Source organism: Perna viridis, chromosome 8 (genome assembly GCF_037379345.1).
Source record: "Perna viridis isolate PV_CMFRI_1.1 ecotype Kerala chromosome 8, ASM3737934v1, whole genome shotgun sequence".
Lineage (NCBI taxonomy): Eukaryota > Metazoa > Mollusca > Bivalvia > Mytilida > Mytilidae > Perna > Perna viridis.
In genome coordinates, this window is record NC_142452.1 from 5,155,514 (window position 1) to 5,172,730 (window position 17,217).

At 33.9% G+C, this 17,217-nt stretch overlaps 1 protein-coding gene across 1 annotated transcript; it reads left to right on the top strand.

Annotated features, from left to right (window-relative positions):
* The first annotated feature begins 3,408 nt into the window (after positions 1-3,408).
* On the top strand, positions 3,409-15,269 carry LOC148609051 (uncharacterized). Its single transcript, XM_088540879.1, has 9 exons — positions 3,409-3,518; positions 4,852-4,985; positions 5,188-5,312; positions 9,395-9,720; positions 10,698-10,751; positions 11,213-11,351; positions 11,850-11,965; positions 13,373-13,445; positions 15,053-15,269. The coding sequence occupies exons 1-9, from the start codon at positions 3,459-3,461 to the stop codon at positions 15,157-15,159; spliced, it is 1,134 nt and encodes a 377-aa protein (XP_088397005.1). The 5' UTR covers positions 3,409-3,458; the 3' UTR covers positions 15,160-15,269.
* The last annotated feature ends 1,948 nt before the right edge of the window (positions 15,270-17,217 follow it).

Genomic DNA, 17,217 nt, shown 5'->3' on the forward strand with positions numbered 1-17,217 from the left:
TATAACGGTTCGCGGCTGAATTAACTTCGACATAGCCTGTGATAAGACCTACATGCGCGTTCATGTCACCATAAATTAGGACATCTCCCTTTGGTTGATAGTAATATACTTTCCATAATAAAGCCTGAAAATGTACACTAGCATCAACTGGTTTACATGGAACGGTCGGTGATAAATCAGTTCCTTCAACTGATGCCTTTGCTAAAAATCCAAGCCATAGAATACCTTTCTTTCTTTGTCTAACACTTTTATATTAAAAGCAACACAAACTTCAAGTTTAACTAAAATTTCAAATCCACCAGATCTTCTTGTGAAATTGTACGCACATTCTTTCGATTATTACCATAAAACCTAAAACTATCAATCTTTATTGTTTCATTATCTCGTAAAAATATTTCAGATATCACAGTTACAGTAATTCACTAAATTTTGTGGAGTTGTCGTTCATTCAGTTTGACTAACACCGACAGTTCCATGTCGAACCGCCTATGTTTGTGCCGGTATCAGTCCCTTTCTAGAAAATTTACTTTTACTTATTTTTCTTTGCCTTTTTCTTTAAGTAAGTTACAAAGGATAATTTTGAACTGCACGTGATCAGCGCAAGTGCAGATTTGCGTTTCCGAATAAATGGATGGAGAGAAACAGAAAATAAATGCATGGAGAGAAACAGAATTTTCATTCATCAGTAGTAGAGGATTCAATTTATAAGTTTGACTGTAAATTATTCTCTAAAAATGGACTTGAAACAGGGGTAACATCAGTTAATTTTACACCCTGATTCGAGAAATGTTGCAACATTAATATTCAGCACACCATGTAAAACATGCGACCAGAGAGATTGATTATTCAGCACACCATGTAAAACATGCGACCAAAGAGATTGATTTTCGGAGCAAAATAATCACAGCATTTGTTTGATGAAGCAGTGTATCGCACATTCAGTGGCATTTCAAAATGTTTGAATCAAAGAGATGAATGGTGGTAGAACAATTGAGGAACATAACAAAACTATGTAGGAAGTCTTGAAACGAGCTAAAGATTATGGGGTAATGTTCAATAGAGAGAAATGCAAATGAAATTGAACCGTTTATCGTTTACAAAATATCTGGTCCAGTGTAGGAACATATCGGAAATCAGATGGGCGAAAAGTGATGCGCGAATTTCCACCACTTTAAAGCAGCAAACGATAAAGACGTTTCAACCGAAAGTCGTGATAGCCGTCGATTACGACTACTCAGAGATATACCAGAGGATACATCAGAACAGTGGGGTGAGCTAACCGAATATGTTCGAGACACGTTTAGAAGAACGAGACAAATACCACAACGATAAAGAGACCGTGTAATTTTCAAATTCGCGACTCTTAGTTAATAGTAATGAAGTTAAGGTTATGTGAATTGGACTGTTCAGTGTAAAATGATAACAATAGACTGATAAATGAAACCTTGGAGACTATAATTAAACCTTCCTTTATTGTTCAAATTCTATTTTACTATCATTCAGAGTTTTCATCTTTTGAAGAATAGGAGAAATGCAGTGACTAAGTCTGCGTAACGCTTAACGTAACGTTATACTTTGCTTTCAATGTCTTGTGACATCGTATTGTTTGTCAGTATTGTTTGTCAGTATTGTGTCTATATATGTTAGTCTAATATGTATATACATGTCAGAGACTGGAGATCTTAACTCTTGTGGATAAAATAATGCTCATTGTCGTCAACATTTTTGACGACAAATTTGTTTTTGATGTTTCATGTTTTCAGTTGAGTTGTTTCTTTCAGTTAATTGATCTTCTAAATTCTGTATCTTTATTTTTCACCTATGTCGACCTTTTTGATTTTTTTTTCAAATTATATTTTGACAGTTTTTCACAAATTTTATCACATTTGCTTTTCAATGTTGTTTTTCAGATGATCAATTCTTGAATTCAGTATTTCACTCATAGTCATGAATTGTGTGGACAAATAAAAAAGAAAAGCTTCTTTTTTTTGTTTGAGGTTGCTTTTGCATATGATCTTGTTTTAGCTTTTTTCGCACTTTTTGTCCAAGTAACTCAATGCATGCTTACATAATTGACATGTTCTTCCTGAATGCGTGTGTTTTATTTAATGCTGGGTAGATTATTATCGAAATTGCATATACTGTTTCGGTGGTATTCACTGCTAGTCATCTTGATATAGTTGGGTTGTTTACACGTTACGGGCTGGTAATTCATAAAATGGGACATTGTTGTATGTTCAAATGTTTTCGTCTCAAACTCACTGTTTACTACAATTCTCTTTTTTTTTCTGACTTCAGAAATATTCAATTGTGACCTAAGTTCAACACAGTATCTCAGTATCCAGATAGACAAATCGTTTAATTTGTGCATATACTAAAAACAGTGACAAACAAAAATGTTTTCGAAAAGATTTTTCGATAAATTTTTGTCAATTAAATCATTCCAGCCTAGAGCGTGTAGTAAGTCGCAATATTCCATGTCTATTTATATTTTCTTCCTTTCAATAAACTCGGCCAGTTTGTACTAAATCGTCAATTAAAATGGCTATATCAATAACTGTAAAATAAAGATCTGCATGACTGGCGTTCTTTTTCGTCAAGGGTACACATTCATCCAAAGTCAAGTGTAAAAACCATCATCAAAGTTAATTTAGTTTAATAATAAAAAACGCTCCAAGATATGAATATTAATTCACCCTTAATACGTGTCGCCATTTTCTCTTTTGATAAACAATTTAAGTGTAAAAACCACCTACAGCAAATAATACCGACCTTTAAGTGTTCTCTGTTGGAAATACCGTTTCTGTTTCGCGACTTTTAATAACAAACTATTTTTATTTACAATCCACTATTTTCGGAGAGATATTACGTTTCTTGTGTGGCAATAATGCCATCAGGGGCAATTGAGGTTTGTATATTTGCAATATTTTTATCAGCATTTCGTTTTGAAAGTAGTATTTTTTGCATATCTGTTTTTGTGGGGATTTTTTTTTCTTTATTATTTTTTCTTTATATTTTACTTTAGATTTTGGTTTAATATTGATGATAATTTTTATTGATATAATTGCTTGCATATTTCTAGAATTATATTTTAAGAAGCGCCTTTATTTCAGTTATATCATATAGTTTATATTTCTTAATTATGGACTTTTAATGAAGTCAATACGGTATATATGGACCTGTTCAGAGTATATGGAACGAGTTCGAGGACAATATACTCTCACAGATCCATATTTAACGTAATGACTGGGTGAAAGTCATTAATCTGTATATTACATATGTTAATAATGTATTTTCTTCTTGTCTGTTTTGTCTGCGGCGCTTTCACCATGATAGGGTGAGAGTAATTACGGAACGGAACGGTTTATATGCGGATCTAACTTTAAAAGTAACGTGTCAATTTATATATATAAATAGAAACATGGGGTAAACATATTTAGAAATAGAAACAAGGCTTCATGTACGTGGAATATCCTTTGCTTTATGTGCTCATAACAACCAAAGAAGACTGTTGCACCGTATGTAATTATATATATTATATATCTATGTATATAACGTCTCAGAATGTGACGACTCTGATAGTTACACTGCTTCATCCGATAATTTGACACAGGTAAGAAAATGTAGGTATAGGGCTTGTAAGTCTCGTTCTGGTTTCAGTTTCCCTTCCGGAATTTCTGATGTAGAACGTATTGAAATCCGAAGACCGATCTGCATTTTTTATTGCTTACTTCCTGGAAATCGAAACGCTGCAATCACAATGCAAAATGCTTTTCTTAACATTTTTTATTATGTAGAACTAGATATTTGGCATTTTTATCTGTATTTTTACACACAAAAATGTTGCTTTTAATATTGAATCATTGATGTGTTAATGACGAATCCCCATGGATTTGAATGGTAGATGAGAAACCACGGAGTCACATGTCGAGACTTACATACCCTATAGACGGGTCTGAACAATTTCCAACGATGTTAGAACTGTCAAATTTGCAAAGCAAATATTAGGTCGTTCCCTCCGTGGGACTCGAATTCGTACCGCTGTGGCATCTATGGCAACACCGTCTACAGAAAGTCCAGCACTCTAGACAGACCACTCGGCCAGCTAGGGTATATAAATTATTTAAAAAGATAGCTTTCGCTGGCCCGCTTCGCAAATTTGACAGTTCTAACATTGTTGGGATTTTTTAGACCCTTCTATGCTTATGTTGTCTATAATATATATACCACAAGGTATGGCATCAAGATTTTAAAACAATACTGCACTAAATATGTATGTTCTCCATTAGCAGTAATAAACACCCTGAAAAAATAATAAAGGGATGGTCATGCTTATCGTGAAAGTGTAAATAGTTTTATTTTGCCGGTCTACAGGCTTTGGCCAGCAAATGAAAACCAAACATGTTGTATGAGAGTAATCAAGGGAACCAAGGTTATAGCGGTAATCAAAAGAATATAATCCAGGGACAAAGACCAGGCATGGAAAACAGACATACACAACAAAGAACATAAAGTAACTAAAATCATACATACAAAGTAACAAAAGTAAATGAGCAACTCGGACTCCACTAAAAACTGGGAGCATGGACCAGGTGCACCGGTAGGGTAAGCGTCCTCTGCTTTTCTAGAAACACCCACCGAGTTGTTCATAAAAAGTCAAGTCCGGGGTAAACAAAGGGAATGGAAAAACTGAAACGATGAACAAATCAGTTAAGGACTTATGTAGATAGGATCCATGGTACGTAGCCCTTCCCAAATATTATGTACCACATGCACCGAAGTTATTTTGGTTTATTTATAGATCGATATGATATGTTTTCCTCTCGTTATATTTGTTTCCCTTCACTGTAGGCGTTGGCTGCTAAGTCTCTATCGATAGCAAAGATTCACACCAATGATCTGGAGACACTGAAACATACAGAGGAACAACTTGATAAAGTAATTGACAGGGAATCTAAGGCTCCACCAAAACAAACTATACCTAAGTACGCATCATTAGGAAACAATGAAAGATTATAACATAATTTGATCTGTCATGGTAAATTAAAACATAATTTGATCTGTTATGGTAAATGCTAAAGCATTTTATGAAAACAGACATAAAAGTCTACATGTAGCAATAGTTTATCCTTATCAAATCAGATTGAAATTACTTGTCAAAACACATTATCTGTTGTTTTCTTTTAGAATTCGTTTCCATGGTGAACGTTTCTTGCACAGCAAACAAGTCCTTTTGTTAGTTGTGGCCCTGAACGTCATTGATTGTCTACTAGTGATGGGTGAACTTATTTTTGATATATTTTATATCGTCAGTACGTATTACTTAAAACAAGTGTATAGTCGCTTTCTTAGCATTTTTTATTTCGCTTACTAGTGCCATGTAAATATACCCGCTTTATGTGTATTCTTCAAATTTATAAAAGTCTATGTTTTATTCTATTTACTGCCATTTTATAAGGGTGCACACAATGTATTTATCATTCATTTAATGTCGTCGGTTTAAAAAAAAAAAAACTCTGTAAGAGCTTACGTTACATGGTCACTTAGCTTGTCGCCTTTAAATAAAGCTTATTTCAATTTCATTTCTTGCGAAAAGCTCAAAGCTAATGCAAATAATTAATATACATTGCCGAAAAAATGAAGTATCTTAAATCTCATAAATCTTCAGAGAAATACAACATTTTGATCTACTGAAGCTTAAGAAATTGTCAAAATGCCGCCTTATACAACACGTTCCAAAGACGTCATTGTTATGTGATTGGAACAACTCGGACATTTATAAAGTTGATTGATATAAAATCTATTCTCTATGCTGAACCCGAATTTGTTAGACAGATAATTTTATAAAAAATCTGGAATGTCCGTTGCCAGCTCCAAACGATGGTAATATCCTTATCAAACTTGGCAAAAATGCTAAATTAAATGGCATGAAGTCTAGTTCTTGAAAAATAAAATTAGCTCTTTATGCTTTGATCAAATAGCATCTGATAAATATTAAAAAAAAACCAAGCCTAGGTCCAGTTTATCAATGTTTACCTAATATATAAGTTTTGCTTTCTTAAAACATGAATATCTAGATATTAAACTTCCATGCTGAAAAAAATACATTGGAAGATGACATAATTCTCCAATATTACTGATAACAGTATTTTAAAAAAACTTTTAGTACATGATCTACAAAACTTATTATGTATAGTTTCAATGTCTTTTTGCAAGATCAGACATCCCAACCTCCGAAGCACAACTCAAAATGGACAAAACCAGATTACCAAATAATAAAGCACAGTTTACGAATCAAAATATAGCTGGAATTTAAAATGCTCAATAGTAATGCTAATGCTCTCCCTCCCTGCTCGCCATCTCCTTTTCGAGTCTTTATAAATCGCTAATAAAGTTATCGACTTCTTGCACTCATAATTTCAGTACTGTACATTCATATATAATTTGCATAATTATGTTTTACTACATCACCTTATGGTGCAGATGGGTGCCGTAACTGTCATTTCTAGCCTAATACGAGATCAAAATGCACCTCTTAAATATCATACACATGTGTTCTACGTGTATTTTTTACTTGTAAGTGCGGAAGGTTACATTAAAATAAAAGTTGAAATGTACGGTAAGCATTCACCTTTCTGTAATATAGCTGAGAAACGCTTAGTCTCGGATTCTGAGGTTGTCAGTTGTTTTCTGGTCATCACGATTATGAAGTCACCCGATTTTAGAGCATATCGCAACCTCGCTTGAGTTCGTACCATTTCCGACTCACTCGAAGTTTGCCGATCTTAGCCGATTAACAAAATGTTGTGTTACACAATATCAAGTATAGTTTCGTAAAAAAGAAAACACTTATTTTGCTAGTGATGACAAAATGTACGATGTCAAAAGATGTGAAATGGAAAAGAACATGAATGCGTATTGTCAATCATCATCCTTGCATAGTATATCTTAAATCGACCTAAAATGTTAAAGTTATCAGCTCACTAAAATTAGTTATTTATTTTGAATTATGAACCAAGTCAATACATATTTCTAAGCCAAGGTTTATGGTAAACATTACAAAATCACTGATCGGCTGGAAGTAGAGCATTGAGGTCATCTGGGTGATGAAAGCAAGCCAAATTCAGTGGCATAAAATATTTGACGATCACTGGCTTTGAAGACTTCAGTCCTTGATTTTAATTTTCCGTTGTAGTACAGTAATACACCAATATATATGTACGATTTGAAAACTCTGAGTTCAGTTAAGTATTTTAATTATTAGCACACGCGCGATGTACATTTTTTCATACATGTAAGTACATAAATTGAAACAATGGATTTGATGGTGTGTATTTTCTGTCAACATTACAACTTGTGGGTAATTACATGCTTTATACAGTATAACTGTAGGTGGATTTATTGATATATTTTTCAACACTTATCTCCAAATATAACAATTCAGTTCGGCTTTTCTTTTCCTTTTTGAGTCGCTAATATAATTGTTAGCGACTTTTTGTATTCGTAATTTCAGTATTTAATATTCTCATATGATTTGCATTAATATGTAGTAATACGTCACATAATGCTGCAGAGCCTCGCCGAGTTTACCGCCATAGCGTCATAGTTCTAGCTTCATACAAGATAAAATGTTCCTGTTAAGTATCATACACATGTGTTCTACGTGTGTTTCTTGCTTGTATGAGAACGGGAAGTTTACATGAAATGATCGGTTAGCTTTGAATGTTACCCAGTTTCCGATGAAGGCACTGAAACTCGTTACAAGACTATATAGGTCATATATTTTAGCACACCCCGATATTAATGAATATTCATTGTCGGCTGCTTAATCTGGTTCCTAAACTGGTTCCCTTGTCAATATCATTAGCGATCCAAAGATCGCTACAACGTACTTTTTTAAAACATATCAAACACATGTCTATGCGTATTTTTTGCTTGAATTAGAACAGGAAATTTACATTATTAGATAAAATGATCGGTTAGCAACCTTGAATTTATGTAATATTATGTCCGATTCAAACACAGGCATTCGTTACAATTGATTACATAAAAAGGTCATATATATTATCTGGACACCGACATCTATATACCGCCATTGCCAGTTGATTAATCTTGTTCCAGATGATTGAAAACATTCGGGTCATAATGGTTACAAAAGAATAAGCACTAATATCAAGAGAACCAAGATTTTAGATGAAGTCACCCGAATTTAGAGCATATCGTATTTGTACCATTTCGGATGTTGAAAGTCAGCCAAAATCAGTGACAGTGATGATTAGCGACTTTGAAGACTTCAGTCTTTGATTTATTCGTGTATTCAACTAAAGGCTATTTGTTTTAAACGTGGCCATTATTACATTTTTTTTTTCACAATATAACCGTTAAAACAAACCCATGATCGTTCGTTAAAATGTATTTGTACTCCTAGTCGGGGGCTACGCGCTCTGCCCACAGAGCAACTGGGTTGTGTGCTCTAGGTGGTGAATGAGGTACCCCAGGCGTGTTACATGCTGGGGTTGTCAGGCTATAATACGGAAAACCTGACCGCGAACCATAGTGGTGCACTGTGTTGGGAAAGATGCCACGTTCCTCGCACGTTAAAGAACCCTGCTGTGGTATTCGACAGGAGTAGGAACCTTTGCGCTCCGCCAGAGGAGGCTAAATTGCCCGACCCTACCCATCTCTCCCTTTTATCTTGTGGCAATGAAAATTTGTCGACCCTATTATCCTTGTGTCCCATCTCTTTTTTTCATTTCATCATCATTATTTCATATTCTTTTTTATCATCTATATCATGATCATCGGCTGAATATAGCTGAAATATTTTTGCTCGGGCGTAAATCCCAAATAATCAATCAATATTATAAACATCCATACTGCACATTTAGCTGTGATAAAAAATGTAACCAACGTTCCATAAAACTGATCGAAAGGAGTTGATTTATATAACAGTTTCCTATGTATTATTGTGAACTTCATTTTTATGTTTGTACAAACGGTACATAGTAGACAACAAACATTTATTTATTTCTTTACACCACCACCTACAAAATATAAGTCATTAAAACAAATTTCCAGTGTGCGTAAAATCCAACTTTAGCTAATTATTGTAACAGATTCACATTTTGTTTTTAAGCTCAATTGCTCGAGTAGTGGGCGGTATATATCATGCTCGACCTTGATTACTGTCTAGTATCTTTTATTTATCTTACACAAGAAAAAAGGATTGAATTGAAGCAACACCTGTAGATACTTCTTGTATTGATACTCTGCGCACATTTTTTTTTAATATTTTGATTGAAGATGTGAGTAAAACTAAAGAAATGAGTTGCCTATATCTAGCCATTGTATTTAACGACAAACCTCGCTGATTAGTATTTATTTTACTATCCAGGAGTTTTATATGGATTTCACGACAGGGATGACAAATTTATGAACGTGATGGTAACAAGCTATCCGACTGAGCTACAGGATGTGGATGATATGCCCGCATTGTTCTCACAACTAGTACAATCAAATATTCAATGGAAAACAAACGATACCTCCAATGTACACGGCTTACTAAGTTTAGACAAAATCCGAACAAAGCGTGAAACCGCTGACCCTAACAACGTTACAGTTATAAGTTTCGATACTTACAATGGGGGCTCTGTTGAAGATGATATTGCCCACGGTTTCCACAAAGCTAGCATTACGATTCTAGGAATTCTAGTTCTGGAAGTGAGTACAACATTCTGTTCTGAGCTGTCGTAACATATCACTTCATTCTGCGGACCAATTCTCGAATTTGTTCTTTTTGGTCTATTCATATTTCTTATTTGTGAACTATATTGAAGTATTGAAATACATTACACACAGTTCACAGTTCAGAAACAAAAGATATCACAAAAAAAGAAATCCGAAATAATTTCAGGAAGTCACAAATATAGAATGAGCATTTTGAGAGAATTAAGATAAAATGTCATCATCTGTTTTCAAAGATCGATTTCTTGTTAACCATGAGTTGATATTACCGTCGACTAATTTAAAAGTATTATTTAAACTATAAATATAAAAGAGATACGAAGAAAGAAGATTGAAAATGATCAACGAAGGCAGCAATGGACAAAAATGAGACCATGCAACAATTATCCGAATAATACTACAAAACAAGGGGCGGATCCAGGCTTTGAATTTATGGGGACGGTAATTGAATTAAATACCGTGCCAAGCAAGGCAAAACATATATTATGGGGTAAAACTTATGGCGAAATTTTTTTTACCGCTTTTTTTTTTTTTTTTTGGGGGGGGGGTGGGGGTGCGTACGCCCGGTACGCCAGTCCTTGGATCCGCACCTTTAAACATTTGTTTGGAAAAGTAATCAAGGCAACCAAGATTCCAGCGGAAGTTTAAAGAATGTAAAGCAGGGACCAACACAAGACATGGAAAATAGACACACACAACAATGAAGATAAAATAACCAAAATAATACGTACAAAACAACATAGATAGATGAGCAACTAAGACTCCAGTCAAAACTGGAGGCATAGACCAGGTGCACCAATAAGGCAAACGTCCTCTGCTTTTCTAGAAACATAATCCTCGATTATATAAAATAACCCTGACTTTGATCCATGGAACCAAAGTAGTACATGTATCCACGTTTGGATTTCTTGTTGCTTTTTGTAAAAATTTTGACACAATTCATTTTATTTCAGAACATCTTTAAAATATTTTGCCTAGGAAAACATATGCTAGAACACAAGCTTGAGGTAATATAAACACGATAAACATCATAAGTGTTTTAAGACAAATTGGATATTTTCTAGGCATACTTGTGTATATGGTTTTACTATTATAGCCTAGGATATATGCACATGTACAATTAACATTTAGAGTATTATTGGGGGGGGGCATATTTGTTTATGGAATTTCTCGCCGTGTTGACCAATTCTTTCCAGTTTTAAGCCTATAAGCTATTTGGTCAGTGCATTCTACTTGAAATATTTCAATGAGTCAACTTGGGGAACACCTAATACAAGGAACAAAACGTACAACGCAAAAGAAACATACATACATGTACATGTGAAGATATATAAAGTACTCACAGAAAAACGAATATCAATGACCCTATTAAACTCACGTTCTCCAGAAAGATGATGCTCACATATTAACATTACACATCACATTACCTTTAATAGGAACATTTATACGCCATTTCCAATCATTTCAGATTTTTGACAGTGTTATTGTATTTTCTTCCTTCGTTTTGGATCTTGTTTTCATCAAAGGGATCACTATCTATAAAATTGAAGAATTTGTGATCATTTTGGCTTTTCTGGTGCCCTGGCGAATACTCCGAGTGGTTAACAGTAAGTAGTGGATTCTCGATTAGTTACAGAAGTAAACCAGAAATGTATTCATTCACACATACAACTCATTTAGAGGATAATTTTCATTTTCATTAGGGGGCGGTTCTTTTTTATTTTTGTACTTTATTTTGTTTGTTTGTTTGTTTGTTGTATGTTTTTTTTTTGTTTCTTTGTTTATTTAGGAGGGTTTTTTTTGTTTTATAAAACTGGCAGTTTTGAGTACATAGAAATGGCAGTTTTTGGTACAATTTTTTAATGAAATGTACATTCAAAAAGGACCTAGCGTGCAATTAATGTGTCATTTCATGATGAGGTCTAGTTGAACAAATACTATATAAAAACAAAACTTACGATATCAAGTAATAGTTAACATTCATTAAATATTGTCCGAATATACATAGTAACAACTCCAAGTTTTATCTATTTTCTCTATCTCAGAATGCTTTTTGTATTCGACCGGTATACACGAATATTACAGAATCTACTGTCTGTTCATAGGTCTAGTTATAGCAATCATCGACCACGAACATTTCAGAATGAAACTACTTTATATACAGAAGAAACATATATCTAACCAGGCAAAAGCTTTAAAGGCAGAGTTAAAACTTTACGAGGTAAATAAATTAACTGATTACTTAAGTTCTGAAAAATTAAAAAAAATGACCATTTAAAAAATCAATAGCAAATAACATACAAGCTGATACGTTTACAAATAACATAGAATTAGACATTACTAGTATATACATGTACATGTACTTGCTATGTAATTAAAATACATGTATTGGTTCGTGTCTACAACACAATCTAATAACAAATGGCCAACAGCGTTATCTATATCAATTATAATTATTCATAGTTGTCCGAAAAAAATGGCACATATTAACAAATATTCTCTTTGTTCACAACATTATTACTTATCTTTACCATAATCAGTTGGGCTAGGTGTTGGAACGTTTCAGAGTCATGGATCTTTGATCAAATAGACCAGTCTTACATGAGTTAAGGGTTTAGCTTGATGCAATAGATTTTGTCGTACTAGGTTAAAGTTTTGTGAATAAAAGTCACATATAAATTTCAGTGTACGAGGTGCACTCACAGATACTCGTAAGTGTCTGCAAAAAGAGGCATTTTTATATGTCAAAATTTACTAAACTACGATTGTATGTAGAACATTTTCCCTACGTAATTCGTAAATACCTTGTCAAAAATGTTATAACTCGTAAGTATCGTAAACCACTGGCAAAAATTACTCAAACATACAAACAAACAAACAAACTAAAAATGTGTTACCATTTGTAAACTACTTACAAGAACTCATAAACAATGGTTTATTGCGACGAATTCACGGTTTTGTCTCATAATGACAACTTAGTCTTACTTTAACTGCTATTTACGATAATTTCATTCAGACCGTGTTATCATGGCTTTGCTGGATGATACGAATATTAAGAACATTTTGCACAGTGTTACAAGACAATATAAATGCAAACGTTAAATCTGCGACTTATGAAATGTAGAAAACGTACACATAAGAATGAGGATACAAAGACAAATGTATACTTTATTTAAAAAAAAATATGTAAGCACTCTAAAATAACTCGCAACTAGGCTTAATTAAGGTGTGTTATTATACTCGTAATAATCCATAAAAAGCATGTAAAAATTTGCTTACATTTATTCTCGACACAAATGGTAGATTTCTACGATTTGTGCCGTACATGCATTGGAATACCGGGTAACTCGAAATCATAAATGGTTCGTAACCTCAAATCACCCGTAAAATAGAAATCATATACTTTACTACATTGTGCCATCCATAAAGATCCATAAGAAAAAGACAGTTTTGGTTAAGGTGCATTAATAAACGTAATGAATTTCATGAAGTTGATATATTGGAAAGTCAACTCGAGTTGGGCGTTCTCTCAAAATGAAACATGCCCTCAATAAATGTTTCTGCACGATATAATAAGACCGCATCTGTGAAAACTAGCACACATTGAATTTATTTTACTCTATTACAGCAAACTGTTCGGGCCCTAGAAACCTTTTGCAAATCAAGAGGAATTCCTGAAGAAAAATTCAGAATTCATATAGGTAAGGCAAAAAATTTTTCAACAAAATTCGACCATTAATCCTTACTATACTCGGCGTCACATAAATAACATACTGTTAAAATTTGAATAAAAATATTTTCTGTGACTTTATTGAACACCTACCGTCGTTTAAATTGTCTTAAATGACTTGCTCATTCGTTTAGCCAAACGGCTTCTCCCTAAAGATTGAATCGTTAAATTCCGGTCAGATTTTAATTCTCGGTGCCAATATTTACATTGTAAAAAGTTGGCCATGTTTACAGTGATCGGGTTGCTAGGAGATGTTGTTTACGTTTTAATGGTTTGTCCAAAAACCGAAGAACCCAGAATGCATTTCGGCGTTATTTCGGATATCTCGGATTTATTTTACGCGAACAACGTACAATACCGAGAAGTTGATCAAGCAGACGATTGTCACCGGAGTTCGACGGGAACTTACGAACTTCGTTTGTAAACAAATCGTCCCGTAAAAACCAACATGGCGGATATTAGTATGGGATTTTCCCGTAAGGATTTGTTACGCATGATTTAAGCTAATAAGCGACTTGTTTAGGGAGAAGCCGTTTGGCTAAACGAATGAGCAAGTCATTTAAGACAATTTAAACGAGGTTGGTGTCAATAAAGTCGTAGAAAATATTTTTATTCAAATTTTAACAGTATGTTATTTATGTGACGCCGAGTATAGTACCAAAGAATAACCACATGCACAACATATTTTATGTATAATTATTTCGATCTTTTCATATACAATGTTCCCCCCATTATAAATTCGTCAATGGGTCTCTTATTCATTAAATTTTCAAAATATTTCTTATTATATTAAGTTGCATCATGAAGTAAAAATTCCGTGACGTACATCGTGGTATGGATTTAAGTAAAATACGGTGACGTACATCATGACGTACATCGTAAAATGGGTTTTTAATTTGATTTAATTGTTCATTAAATTTAACTGCATGTGAAGTTAGGTCATATATATACACTCAGTTTATTTAGGGCACTGAAGAAGGTCATTTGTTGACTGAAAATTTTGCCCATTATATATTTTATTATAGTTTTATTATAGTGTGTTGACATCTTTATCGACTGTGACGACTCTATTCACTACACTGCTCCATCGGATCAAATTGATACCGGGAAGATATGTAAACGTATAGAAAGGTCTGAGAAATTCCCATCGATGTTAGAACAATCAAATTTGCGATGCAAATTTTTGGTCGTACCGCTGTGACTTCTATGGCAACACCGCCTGCACAAAGTCCAGCGCCCTAGACCACTACCATACATCGTGTACTAAGTTACAGCCTTAGATTAATCCTACGAGGAGGAATGACCCGGCCAGCGAAAGCTATATTTTTACAGCCTAGCTGGCCGAGTGGTCTAGGGCGCTGGACTTTGTGCAGGTGGTGTTGCCATAGATGTCACAGCGGTACGAGTTCGAGTCCCGCGGAGGGAACGACCAAAAATTTGCAAATTTCACAGTTCTAACATCGTTGGGAATTTTTCAGACCTTTCTATATATATATATGTATAAATTAGTTTTAGCAGTTTTAAACAAATTCAGTCATTAAGGATTCACTAGAATAACTCATTTTATCTTTTTTTCAGGAGACTTAAAGAATAGGAAGAAGAATTTCTTCACTTCGAGTTCTTCCCTACAAATTACCAGTCTAGCTTTTGATAACCCCATCGCTAGTGAGGACACGAAGTTCTAATGTACAAGATCAAGTTACAATGCTGTTTTGTTATTTCTACATTATGATATGGCTGGGTTTTATATTTACCTACTGATATTCTACAAAATACGTTTATTTTATTATTTTTATAACAATTATGTATTTAGTTTTTGATACAGTCCAGATTGTCTGTAGAGTAAATCCAGAAAAAAGAGGGTATACTCTCCTGACATTATTACAAAAGCAGTTGCTTAAAAGCAGACAGTTAGTATCATGCCAGTAAGATCATACAGTTTAAAGCATACAGGTACATGTAAAACCACACAGCTAGCCGCATACCAGCAAAACCCTCACAACCAGCAGCATACCATTTAAACCTGTAGACAGCTAGGAACATGCAAGTAAAACAGCAGCATACACGTTGTACATTAACCAGTTAAACCACACAGCCGGACGCATAGCAATGAAACCTTACATCAGCAGCATATCAGTTGCTAGTAGAATACCAGTTAAACCATACAGCTAGACGCATATCAGTAAAATCCAAAGCCAGCAGCATATCAGTTAAATCAACAAATAGTCGCATACCAGTGGTATCACACAGCTAGCCGGTATGCCACTGAAACCAAGAGGCTTGCTGCATACAAGTAAAAAAAAACGCTGCCAGCAGCATACCACTAAAACAACACAACTAGCCGTATATCAGTTAAACAATACAGCCAGAAGCATACCAGTCAAACCACACAGCTTGCAGCATATCAGTTAAACCACGTGCACACAGCTATAGGAGCATACAAGTAAAACTACACGTTCAGATGCATACTGGTAAAACCTTACATATTGTCGCATACCAGTAAAAAAACACAGCTAACCGATAAACGTAAAGCCACCCACTGTCAGGTTACCGCGTAACAGTTAAACCGCATATCAGTTAGACCGAACAGCCAGAAGCATAATCCTTAAATCACACAGCTTACCAATTACTCATCTAGCCGCGAACATGTAAAACCACGTGTACTTAGCTAGGCTCATACAATGTACAATGCAAAAGGTCACTGCAGTATAAATCACATTATAATAGTATTACATTATATTTTGCTATTTCAAATTATAACTTCAAAGTTAAACTATCCGAAAGTAGAAATTTAGTAATTCAAAACGCTAAATGATACATATCGCATGTGTTATCAACGTCGTAGGAGGTTTAGATAAAAGGCACTTTTAACTTATTCAAATAATGTATGTGAAAATTAAAACTTAAATAGGAGCCAAACCTACTGTACAACGCACATCGATCGTAAACCATTATATATTGATATTGTATGTATCTGGACAATGGTTTAATGTAAACAAGTTCCGATGAATCAATGTTACATTTCAAATCCTTAAATTCTACTAAACGAATTTTGATGACTCTTGAAGTTTGCTTAAATATTTCAATTTACAAAAATATTTTATAAAATTTTATTTCTATATTCAAATTCATATTTTTAAACTCAAGGAAACATTTTTTTTTTATTTATGTTGTAAAATTTATTTGCTATTGATGGATAGTGCACGACCCAAGACAAGTGGCAGCAGCCTTAAGGTAGGACAACAATTAGGGCGGTCCTAGAGGTCTTTTTTTATGAGCAAACTTTACGTAATATATCATCTTTGACAACACTTTCAACATACCTTGAAACTGACACTGTTTTTTTTTTTAAATCCCTTTAGCAAGAGTTGAGAATTAAATATAACATTAACAAAATTTCTTGGGAATTTAGATGACATTTTGATATTTGACTTTTTATATATTACAAACAGAATAAAGAAAAAGAAAATAAATCTCTCAAAAAATCTGTATCGGTGCTAGGTCGACTCAGCCTTAGCAAAACCTTAAATGAATAAACATTCGTTAAACTGCTGAAGATTAGAATTTGCTTGATTGAATTTAAAAAAATGACATTAGGACGAATAATAAGCGGTATAATAAATCATAACTTTTATATTCGTGGCATTTCCAAAATATTTATTCAACACAGCTGTGACCGTCTCCTGCAGTTAGACAAAACTAGTATAAAATGTCATGCGTGACATGAATCAAGTGATACTGTA

Bases quoted from the DNA above. Each gene is read 5' to 3' on its own strand.
- LOC148609051 (XM_088540879.1), top strand. From the start codon at position 3,459: ATGTACGTGGAATATCCTTTGCTTTATGTGCTCATAACAACCAAAGAA. The intron at 4,986-5,187 runs GTACGCATCATT...GTTTTCTTTTAG, and splicing joins CCAAAACAAACTATACCTAA to AATTCGTTTCCATGGTGAAC. The intron at 5,313-9,394 runs GTACGTATTACT...TTTACTATCCAG, and splicing joins TGATATATTTTATATCGTCA to GAGTTTTATATGGATTTCAC.